The 12,348-nt window shown below is 35.1% G+C and overlaps 1 protein-coding gene across 1 annotated transcript in view; it reads right to left on the bottom strand.

Annotated features, from left to right (window-relative positions):
- Positions 1-558: 558 nt before the first annotated feature.
- Positions 559-12,348, bottom strand: part of LOC110447844 (protein O-mannosyl-transferase 2-like) — a 33,844-nt gene continuing 22,054 nt past the window's right edge. Inside the window, exons 11-20 of the mRNA XM_021493793.1 lie at positions 11,706-11,833; positions 11,077-11,155; positions 10,488-10,639; positions 9,461-9,549; positions 8,997-9,073; positions 8,355-8,426; positions 7,883-8,039; positions 7,412-7,552; positions 6,178-6,769; positions 559-5,334 (exon numbers count right to left, since the gene is read on the bottom strand). Of these exons, the coding sequence (XP_021349468.1) occupies positions 5,229-5,334; positions 6,178-6,769; positions 7,412-7,552; positions 7,883-8,039; positions 8,355-8,426; positions 8,997-9,073; positions 9,461-9,549; positions 10,488-10,639; positions 11,077-11,155; positions 11,706-11,833 (1,593 nt within the window). The 3' untranslated portion in view covers positions 559-5,228. The remainder of the gene's footprint in view (positions 5,335-6,177; positions 6,770-7,411; positions 7,553-7,882; positions 8,040-8,354; positions 8,427-8,996; positions 9,074-9,460; positions 9,550-10,487; positions 10,640-11,076; positions 11,156-11,705; positions 11,834-12,348) is intronic.

Genomic DNA, 12,348 nt, shown 5'->3' with positions numbered 1-12,348 from the left:
TATGTAAATCATACTTGTACAGTATAACCTGTCTAAACTGGCCCCTGTCTAATCTACATCCCTATCTATACCAGCTTATATATTTAATACAAACTATATTTATTTTACAACAATTATGAAACAAGTTTTTACAACTCATACTAATTACTCGTGTTGGCACGGATGTTAGTGCACAGGGGGTCTTAATGTGGGAGGAAACCGGAGACCCCATTGTATTTGATCCCTGTATTTCCTATATTAAATTCCTGTATGCTAACCTTGTCTAATACAGACCCTGTTTACTCTGGTCTGTTCTGACATGAGGGCTACACTTCTAAGTATATAATCATCATCACTTCCCCCTACCGGGATCTCTCTTTTTTAGTAATGAATCAATCTAACAAAAACTCCAAATTTTCCCTAGGGTTAAAGTTGATTGTAATTAAACGTTACATGTGTACAGGTTTGGGTTGTTCATGTTTTACGTCCTTTTAACAGATATGGTCATTTGGTGGTGGAGGAAAGCCGGAGTTAACCGGAGAAAAACCACCGACCTATGGCCAGTACCTGGCGACTGCCCCACGTAGGTCTTGAACCCGCGACCCTGTGGTGGAGGGCTAGTGGTACCAGAATGGCAGACGCCTTAACCACCGCGGCCCCACTTACATGTGTACTGTGAGACATGTATGACTGCACCAAGTGTAATTCAAATCTTCCATATTTAAAAAAATAATAATTAAGGTTTATCCTAAAATGATCATACTTTTTTTATACTTAAGTAGAATTTGAGCCTTCCAGCTCCCCAGATCACCACCATGCCAGCTTACACACAAGATTACAATCTCCATTACCTTGAAACTTTCAGTTCAATCAGTTTCATTCAACATTTTTTTATAAAGATGATAAGGATCTAATATCAGAAATTAACAAATGTCCCAAGGAAAGTTAACACAAACTAAATATGTTTCTTAAACGACCCACAAGGACAAACAGTATTTAGGGACATTTCTTTGAACACAGATGTAGAATGATCCTTGGGTAGATTTTATACTTTGTGATGTAATAGCAAATCCTGTTCTTTTTTGTTAATCTTGTGGTTCAAATGTGGTCCTTTGATGTTCTTAATTAACAGTCAGCACAGCCACAGTACTGTTATGTAGGTATCCAGTACTTAACCACAGTGGAGATACAGTGATTATACCTCAATACGAAGTGGTCAGACAATTAGGGCAGATTTTATTACCTATAATAAACTCACCGTAATGTCTATTTAAGTACATGTACCTACTCACAATCTATTAGTATCAAGATCATAATTGTGAAAACTTAATCATGAGAATGTGTAGTTGTAAAATCCTTTTAACGTACATGTTTGTATTCAGATGCCTGGTACCGTACCGTACTTCACACATTTTTTATACATAAAATCTGAAACATTTGGGAAACATTTCATCAAGACTATGAAAACATAAATTATAGATAAATATTTATGCACTGCACCAACAATTTCACTTTATCAGATAAAGCTTACAGACATATATCATAAGCGAGTATAACGTATTCATTTAAATATTTAATATATAGAGATAAACGTATTCTTCATCAATAAATTTAAACAGCAACTAAAAAGTCACTTCAATAGTTGATGATGCTGAAGCAAAAAATATCTATAATAGTATACATAAACATTTATTGCAAAACATTTTAACAGATCTATCCTGACAATATCCTTTGATAGATTGTGTTTATAATATAAATTATAATGATTTGTAATCTATATAACTGTTTTTTATTGATAATACTTAAATATCCATATAGAATGGTAACTGACTATCATATTAATTTGGATTAGGAAGTCTTATTTGTTGAGGCTTGGCCTAGATGAGATACAATCTCCACAACCAGATATTAAATATCATATCTTATCAGAAAAAGCCCATAACAAATTGTCATGTCACTGGACCTGCAAGAGTCTATGATTTTATTTGGAATCATGTTGACACAACGCTGTCGTGATAGGACACCTTAATTTCAAAAGAATGGATGTCAATCTTGTAAGGCGATTCTATATGGGATATGTTATGTTAACAGTGACACACACGAACCAATGAGATGACCAGACCCTAAGCAGAGGTATATTAATAAGCAATGAATGTTTTAGTCAAATTTGTCTTATGGTGTACAACATGCATTAATATTGCTGACAAATTTCATTAAGCCTAGCAGAACCTTTTGTTTATAATGACAATTTGTCAGCAAAAGTACAGCTTGTAATAGGATCATAACACAGTTTGTTCTACTGTATACATTTACATTTTGAAATGATACTTTTGCTATATTTAGGTATTTCACGCTCCTGACGTCAATTCTCTAAGTTCTTGGACCAGTAAAGTCAGTATTGTCACAGTCAGATCGGCAACTTCACCTTACCAGATAGTGTAAATGCGTCACGATACGTATTGTATTCTCTCTACGCATTGCAATAGGAGGATGCAGAGGAAATGTGAATATCATAATTTACCGTGACCTTTAGTGATTTGTGACCCTAAATGAGGAGATAATAGTCATGAGTAAAACAATGACATCTGAGTTCAACACATGGATACAAAATATGTCTACAAAATTAAGTGATAATATAATCTATTTTCACCTGTTCTAAATATTGATTAACGTAATTATATACAACTCAGTATACATACAGAGCTATAATTTGAGTGGCTGATGGCTGAAATGACCTATGGATCATTTGAAAATAAAGAAATACAACAATATGATGTACTTCTATTATGATACGCAAAATTACAACTTCTTTTAAGTGCACCCAATTTTTAAGCACTCAATATATATACTAATGTGTTAACAGGAAACTTGTGTCCCAGTAATAGTGAGTCATAATTATAACAATATGATAAACAGGTTTAGAGCAGACTTCCTTCAGGGAAGTAACAAAATATACAAATGTTGGTAAAAAATAAACATTGTAGACCATAATTGAAAACTCAGCTTCCTTGTTCTCTCGTTAAAAAAACAAGTTCTTATGAAGTGTAAGAAACACTTGAGCTGAAATTGTTTGTCGAGATGACCATCCCTATCAATACACGTTCTGCTTTAGATTTGTACATTTCAAACGATCTGAACCAACATTGTCATAATCAACAAAAAGTTTGGTGAACTAAATTAGGAAGACATTGGTAAAGACTGACCACAAAACTACAATGCCATTATTGTAAAATGTTCACGAGACAAAACATCGGCTGAAAAGTCAACTCCCCCCACCCTAAAATAAAAAAAAAAGTTTTATAGATGTGGGTGGGGGGAATGAATAGGGAAATGTGTTAAAAACTGGTTAAAAATTGTATCTACAAGTAATCTAATGGATAAGAGTAATCAATACATTCAACAAGTAACAAGATAGATAGGAGTGGAATCCACAAAATAAGAGGTCTATCTTCACAATAAAAATTAATTGTTGGAATCTGATGCATTGGGATAGTAAGATTTAATTAAATAGCTCCCCCCCCCCAAGTATGCCAATAGTGGTTTCCAGGATATGCTGTAGTGCCAGAGTTAAAGTTGCCTACCGTTGTTTGTTTGTTTGAGTGGTTTTACGTCCGCTTCACTACCGAGTAGTTCAGTTATCCAGTAGACAGAAGAAAAAAAACTATACTCCAAAGGATAACTTAAAATATCCTCCCCCACCTTCTGCAAACATCCACATTTCAAAATGTGCGTGTAACAGAAAAAGGAAACTATTTATGTCTTAATCACATATCCCTAACACACACCTATATCTGAAAGACCAGTCATTCAGAAAAAAATAATGTCTTTGAAAGGGACGGATTCACATTTATAAACATTAGGAAAATGTTACAAAAACAATTATTAAGGTATGATTTTTGAAATAAAACAAAAGACTTTTGCCTGTGATAACAAATTTCTGGTTGGTAGTCAGCAGACCTGACACAAGATTGCAGCAGAGTTTGAACATACAGAAATAATAGCATACAATCAGAAATAAACCTTGCTGAAATCCAATATGCTCAAATTTACCACTTATCTTACCTAGTAATAGGAACCAGGAGCTAACAATAGTCTCAAGTGTCGGAACTGTTTTAATTTTTTGGCTCACTATTTAAAACAAAATTGATTCATTATAAACATACCATGGAAAGGACAGTCTGTGGATATACCTGTCCAATAATCTTGTTTTGTTTTTTTGGTTGGAATTTTTTATTTCCTCAAAAATATTTGAGTTTAATGATATTGTTTTATAGTAACACTACACAGGAAAAAGGTGTGTGCGTAGCAGATACAGGACATACTACTAAACATCACATTAATTTGTGAGCTTTCCTTAATCAAATCACAAGAAGATTGTAAAGTTTAAGCACAAAAAATTCTGTCAACAACTATGGGATCTGTATGTCAGCTAAACATACACAATTACACAAGAGGGTTGTTATGGCTACCAAGTTCTAAACTGGATGACAAATATGGGACTAGTTGTCTGGACGACATTGTGGTGGTAAACAAAGGGCAATAACTCTGTCAAAAAAAACCTGTACACATGCAAATTGAATGGAAAGTAAGGGTAGTCTGGACTAGATTATTTCTATGGGCAGACAGACAAGCTGATTCTAGATATCCCCAGGAACCTTATTGCAGAGTGTATCAAAGTAAATGTATGGCACAATATTGTTTTGGTGTCTTAAGCTGCAAAATGATACAGTAGGTTTTAGTGATTTAGAATTTCTTCAATCCTCGTCACTAAACTATAGATTTACTCAACGAAGTGGGAAAAAATAACTTAACACATGGACAGTCACTCGTGATATAATCTCAATAATAATATCTCACGACAATGAATTTGACAACCCTGTTATACAGTTTTATCCAGAATTTGTTTAGACATCTTAAATGATGAAAACATATTTGATTATTATAAGTAATCAGATCTGATATGTTTGAATAGACATAGATATGAAAAAATACATTGAAAGGCACATGCTGATTGCATAACAGAAATTTGGTCCCGTAAATTGCACAATGTTTTTTTTTTCCATTTCTAGAAAAGACCTCAAATTTCATCACAGCACACATTAAATAATGAAATTGGAAAAAAATAATGTCAATATTTATAGATTTAAAAAATTCTGCACACAATAAATGGTCATTTTACTTGCTGCTCCCGCCTGCATGGTCCAAGTTGTAAATCATGTGTCTGAGGTCTGTATATCAGCTAGCATTCATCATAAGTCCCAGGAACTGAGCCAGCGGAGCCCATGCATCTGACTTCCCTCCTCATTGGCCATTGGACCAAACATACCGTAAACCATGGGATGGAACAGGTAGAAACTGAAACAAGATGGTGACTCGGATACTACATTGCGGTTTATATTGTACTTTTATAGCAATACTAGATTAATAATGAAAAAAAATTACACAAACGTTATTTAAATAAATCTTAATTTGTAACAAGTCATGATTGAACCAATCTAAAAGTTCCCTTTTTTCCCCATTTCAATTCCTGCAACAACACATCACAAAAAAACATGGGATTCCAGGTTATGAATGTGCTAAATATGTTAACAGGGGTCAAACAGCATTATATTTTCATAGACTTTGAATAATTCAAATTAACTGCCGTATAATCTAATAAAACGGTGATACATGTATTGTAAACTGATCATGAGAAAAACACCAACACACCAGGACAGAGAATAAAAGGTTGGTATCATCAAGCACAAACAACGTAACAATGGTTTTTATTTCTAAGCCTACAACCACTCAATTTTGAAAAAAACCCACTGATTCCATAAACGACATTAACCGGGGTAACCAAAATGATGTCACAATTTAATATCACTGGTAATTTTAAATGACATTTTCCTGATTTTTTTTAATACAGATGAAGGAAATAGTATATTTTTTCATATGTTGTACATCAGTTTTGCAGGGAGATAACTATTTAGAAAAAGAAACCTAACTATATTCATGATACATTAGCAGATATGAAACTTACAGTGACAGACAGGTATTTCACCTGATTTTCTATATTACTGCTCATCTTTGAAAGAACTCAAGTGCCATTTTCATAATTTCACTTGTTTACTGCTTCCAATTTCATGATAAAAGTAAAATCTTGAATGAAATATAATAAAAAGCTATGTGAACTTAAGGACACGTGATTTAGCTCACCTGTAGACAATTGAGGACAGGATGAGGCCGAAACATGTGTGGAAGACAGTGATGGTGAGGTTATCTGGTACAGACACACAGATCAAGGTGATGAGGTAGTCTAATGTCACACCTGTAAGATAAGGTACACAATTACTGAAGACGGTGATGGTGAGGTTATCTGGTACAGACACACAGATCAAGGTGATGAGGTAGTCTAATGTCACACCTGTAAGATAAGGTACACAATTACTGAAGACGGTGATGGTGAGGTTATCTGGTACAGACACACAGATCAAGGTGATGAGGTAGTCTAATGTCACACCTGTAAGATAAGGTACACAATTACTGAAGACGGTGATGGTGAGGTTATCTGGTACAGACACACAGATCAAGGTGATGAGGTAGTCTAATGTCACACCTGTAAGATAAGGTACACAATTACTGAAGACGGTGATGGTGAGGTTATCTGGTACAGACACACAGATCAAGGTGATGAGGTAGTCTAATGTCACACCTGTAAGATAAGGTACACAATTACTGAAGACGGTGATGGTGAGGTTATCTGGTACAGACACACAGATCAAGGTGATGAGGTAGTCTAATGTCACACCTGTAAGATAAAGTACACAATATACAACTCAAATGTTCTGTATATATACTTCAAACAACTGAAGAAAAGGGATATCCAGCAGTTGTCTACTGGTCATTCAAGGTCATTCATGTGGACAAACTTGGCAGTCCTTCATCCCAGCATGCTACAGGCCCAATATCAGTTCCCTGGGCCTTTTGGTTATTGAGAAGAAGTCGTTTGAAGATTTCAAGACAATTGACCCCTGTGACCTTGAAAGTGGGTCAAGGTCATTCATCTGAACAAACTTGGTAGCCCTTCATCCCAGCATGCTACAGGCCCAATATCAGTACCATGGGCCTTTTGGTTATTGAGAAGAAGTTGTTTAAAGTCAAAGATTGACGCCGGACAACAGACGGACGGACGACGCACCACGGCATAAAAACAGTGGGAGCTCACATAGATATCCCCCAACCCCAGAAATCCTGATTCGCTCATGACCTTTGACCCTGTAACCTCGACCGATGACCATGACTTCAATGTCTCTAAGGAGATATATGTAGAATCAAGCTACTTCAATATCCCTACGCTCAGTTCTCAACTGCATCCTGTTTGACCATATAACTAATACTTATCCATTGTTCACTATGTTAAACTGTATCACCACAGTGTTAGTAGACTTACCAGTCATCATGGCTGAGAAGAGGAGGGCTGGGAAGTAGTGGTGGAAGTACAGGACGCGGGTCATCGGCCAGAAAGGGAGATAATGCAGAGCCCAGCCCATCAGCAGCCACCAACACGCCCCAAATGTCTTCTCTCTGTACTCTGGAAATGAAACGTTTCCCCAAACATTGAATCGAGTACAGATAGTTTCCATCAGGTAAGTTTCATGAGTTAGCTTTACTTGATTGGTAGTTTATCAATATTCTACAATGATTTCAAATCAATTGAGGTAAGCAATAAAATACTACATTGTGATAATACAAATTGTATGTCAATAACAAAATGTTTAATGAACTTATAACTAAATTTATTATAAAACATACTTATTTCTCAAAACTTTTATAAAACTTTTCCTGTTGTTACCAAGAACTTTGTCGGGTAGGTAGCTTGTATTTTTAAGTTTCGTGGATGAACTGTATAAATATAGTGTACCTGTCCAGACCTTGGTGTATTGCACACCTCTCTGTATCCTGATAGCAGACACCAGGTACACCACAAAGAATGCTAACATCACCCCCAGACAGCCCCAGAATATCACCGGGTTCCCTAGCAGGTAGATACGGTGATTCTTCCCAGAGAAAATCTGGCCCTGATAAACGGACACCGAAAAAAGTTAAAGTTACAGGTAGACTTTCTTCTGATCTAATGAAGAGGATAAGCTGTACGTGTTTGTAAGGTCCTAGCTAGGTAGGACATTATAATTATCAAAATACATATATAGAAATTTCAATTCCATAATATTGGATATGAAGATATTTTAAATAGATTTCAAAATTAACCTTTTTTTTCTCAAATCCTGTCAGACATCAATTTCAAGAGGGTGAGTTAATTTTAGTGTTTTTTTTTATCAAGAATGTTTCTTTCTTTCAGATGATCTTTTAACTCTCACAGAACATTCACTTACTTTAAAGTCTATAGGCCACTGCCAAGGCTGTGAGCTGATTTCTCCTTCCTTCGGTTTCAGGTTGCTGTTTCCCTTTTGGTAAAATAACACACATTGAAGTAATACCCCTCTTACTCTCTTTATGTTTCATTTATCAAACTGTGATATCAAGGAAAATTAACTGAGCCTTAACTTTACAATCAACTAATTAAAGATCATCAAAACTTGGTTGTATTTAGCAGGTAATATTAATGATATATGAGTCATTAAAATCTTCTATATCTAACTGACATGTAGATGGTGTGGTTTAGATTTAGACAGGGAAATGTCAACTGAAAAGCAAAAGTGTTTGGTGATTTTTTGAGATTTTGCCATATATCCTAAAATCTTAACCACATTATGTCTTGTAACAGACAAAATTCAATTATTTAAACGTGTGACATTATAATATTTTTAAATTTAACACAGGCAGATTAACCATCTAACAATATCGGCTCCTTTTACTGACTTTGTTTCAGATTGGATCGTATTCCAAAAGGAAAAAAAAGTCACCATAGAAAGGAGGAAGAGCGTTGTTGACACAAAATTCTATCAAGAAAAAAATATTTTTTAAATTAGTAACATTTTTCCCCCTTCGGTTTTGTTTTTACGTCCAGTTCTTACCTGTGTCATCACAGCATGGCTCTCTATAAACTTCTCCCAGAAATTGGGGGAGTACAACTCAAAACTGGAATTAGGCACTACAATATACAAATACCTGTGTATCAAAATTATACACAACCAACCTCTACCAGCCCTTATTTTTTGTACCTTTTGTTTTATATAAAGAATAAGACAATAATGTTTTTTTTTCTGATAATGATTAAGTATATAATTTCTAGTAATTTCCAAAAACGGTCTCTTTTCCCCCCTCAAATTCCCACTTTTTCATACAAAGAATTTACTCAGGACTACATGAAGTTTACAGTTTCTTTCAGAAGAAGTCATGATCTAAAACTGGAAGTGGTTTTAACAACTGTTACCGTGACATGAGTATATTTAGCCTTTAATTTGAGCCAGTAAGTTAGAGTGGTATAGTAACAGGTAGTTTGACCGATGTCTGGAGTAATCTAAGGGAGATAACTTACTCCTGGAATCTTCCACTTCCTCCACACTATAAAGGTTCTTGGTGTCCTTCAGGTTAGGGTTACAAGTTGCCTCCAACTGATCCCAGCCCCTACATCATAACAAAGTCAACTACAGTCATGGTACAATTAGGTATAGGCAAAGGTCAATCAGTTACCTTAACTACAACACTGACTGGAAAATGGGATACCAGATAATAGTGGTGGCTTGATGGATAAAACAGCTCACATAAATATACCCTCTAGATCTGCCCCCCCCCCAAAAAGAGAAGTTATTGTGACCTTGACCTCTTTAAACTTTATTGATGATCACCAAAAATTGATTTTACTATGCTTTGGTGAATATATGAACAATAACCTACTAGAATATTTGTTAAGATATCTTGTAAACAAGCTTTTTGATTCAAATGTGGTCAACTGTGACCTTTGACCGTTTAACCCTGGCAAATGACAATCAAAACCTAATCAGGTTTATCATAATATGGTGTAATGAACAAAATTTAATTGGAAGACATCTTGTTTTAACTTTGGATAAATAGTGGGATCTTCGAGTTATTTAGAAACAATTTTATTTTCAGGATTTTTGCGATAAAGGCAATTTACAACTTCAATATGAGTGAATCTGATCGGCGACCAACTAAGACCTACCAATAATGTAATTGCAAACTTGTGAATTTGTCTATTTGTATGTACACACACTACACTGTTCAAATCTACGCTGTGTAGCTGGTGTGTAGCATCAATCAAATTCTAAAATTATTAAAACTTTCATTTTCTACAATTCTAAAAAGATTTTTTTATAACTTGACTTTTACTCATTTTGCATAGATCAGGTAAAAAGAGATGAACTGTCTTTAATGACATCCATAAACAATATCTTAATACAATGATGTCTAAAAATAAGAAATATGACCTTTTGCCATCTTATAATATATAATCTTTAGTACATTGTATAAGGGAAAGTATGAAAGGGGCTAAATGAGATTATGTGATGTTTAAAATCAATACAATGATATTTAAGTTCACATACCACTTGGGTAGTTTCTTATCTCCAGAACACACGGCACAGCGTACATAGTAGTGTATCAAGCGGAACTTTGATCTGGCTGTCTGTATGGGGGTTCCGATGGGCATACCAGGAGCGTCTATCATCCAAATGTCGTTAGAATCTCCTGTCCCATTCTGTAATAACACAATGATTCAAAGACATATACAGAATATTGACTTTGTATGACAGCAAAAATTCAAATTTGATGAATAAACACAGGTTTAAAAAATATGGAAGATAAGATTTGGTGCTGTCAAGATAGTTTTAAAAAAAAATATCAAAAAAAATCATACAAACCACAACTTTGTCTAGTTCATATCAAATTGTAATAAGTGATATTATAGATTTTATTTGAACATAAAAAAATGGAATTTCACAAGACATTGCCTGTAAACAGTATTTGTTTATTTGATTGTTGTAACGAGAATGAATGAAGGAGGAATTTGCAGCCAATTAACATTGTGAAAGTCAATTTTAAATAATACTATTTTAATAAATTACAATCCAACTTGAGTTACTGTGTTTAGCTAACAATTGGAGTACACCTATAGCGGAGGATATCTTGACCTACCTCTCCATACGCCGACAACTGGAAGTGATGCTTGGTTAACGGAGCAGGTTCCCTGTGACTGTGAAGATTCCTTCTTGTTCTGAAACAGGAAACAACACACCTTGCTATTTACAAAAACTATCTTCAAATGAAATGAAAGTTTAAATATCGTCAAACAGCTTCAATCAAATTAAATTTGGATTTTTATTTAAACTTGCGTGAAGAACAAGAAAACTTGATTGTCTTTCTTGCTGTTCTTCTCTCTGCATGATTGTAAGTTGCAAGATTCTATTTTCGGCGTCTAGGTGTTTTAAATGTATTTATATGTCTTGTTGCCAAATTTTTGAATGAGTTTCAAGACATGCTCCGACATGAGATCAGTGCAAACAGCATATAATTAGCTCACTACAGAACAGACTACCTTACCCACAAAAGTTTTATGTTAGAACTATCAATACTGTATATGGAGTGGGGAGGAAGGGGGTGATGAGGAGGCACTTGTTTGTGACCCCTACTGATGACCAAAGAAATATTTACTTTGGACACTAGCACTCATGCCATCTAAATCAGTTCCTCACTGCTGCCATCCGGGGGGGATCCCCTAGTATCACCCCTTCTACATTAGTTTTTTTTATCTAGTAGGGACCTACCCAACATGTTCCAGTCTGATGAGGTCACCACTATGCAGGATCTGTGGCTTCTCCACTTTCTCTAGGTCATGGTCTGACGGTTTTACCAACCATTTGTTGTTCTCATCCTTGTGGGTATATGAGGTGATCTGAAAATTTGAACACAAATCTTGACAATTTTTTTTAGTGAAAATTTATTTTAATCCATCATTTAATTTGTTATATCAAAATTTCTTGCATTTAAATAGAAATGTGTATTAAGAGAATTCCTATTTGGGGCCAAGCAATTCCTCAAATTTTAGATGATTCATATGAGTCAGGTCCATAAGGGACCAAAGACTTGTTAATATGAAACTTATAGAAATTATTGGAGGCACGGTAGTCTAGTGGTATGCCGCCGGGCTCGTGACCAAAGGGTTGCGGGTTCGAGTCACGGCACAGCACTGTGTTGTATCTTTGAACAAGATACTTTACTCCGCTTGTTCCAGTCTTCTCAGCTGTAAATGAATATGTGGTTGTGCAGTGCTAAAATGGTTGAATGCTAGCTGTGAGCACCGAAATGGCAGCACCAGCTGTATGCAGGGAGTTGAGAAAGATATTGGCTGGTCGCAAAGGCACTATAACCACGGATAGTAATATGTGAACAGCTTTGAGACGACCTACA

Source organism: Mizuhopecten yessoensis, unplaced genomic scaffold (genome assembly GCF_002113885.1).
Source record: "Mizuhopecten yessoensis strain PY_sf001 unplaced genomic scaffold, ASM211388v2 scaffold401, whole genome shotgun sequence".
NCBI lineage: Eukaryota > Metazoa > Mollusca > Bivalvia > Pectinida > Pectinidae > Mizuhopecten > Mizuhopecten yessoensis.
The sequence above is the reverse complement of the archived record's forward strand: the minus strand, read 5'-3'. Positions and strand labels throughout refer to the sequence as shown.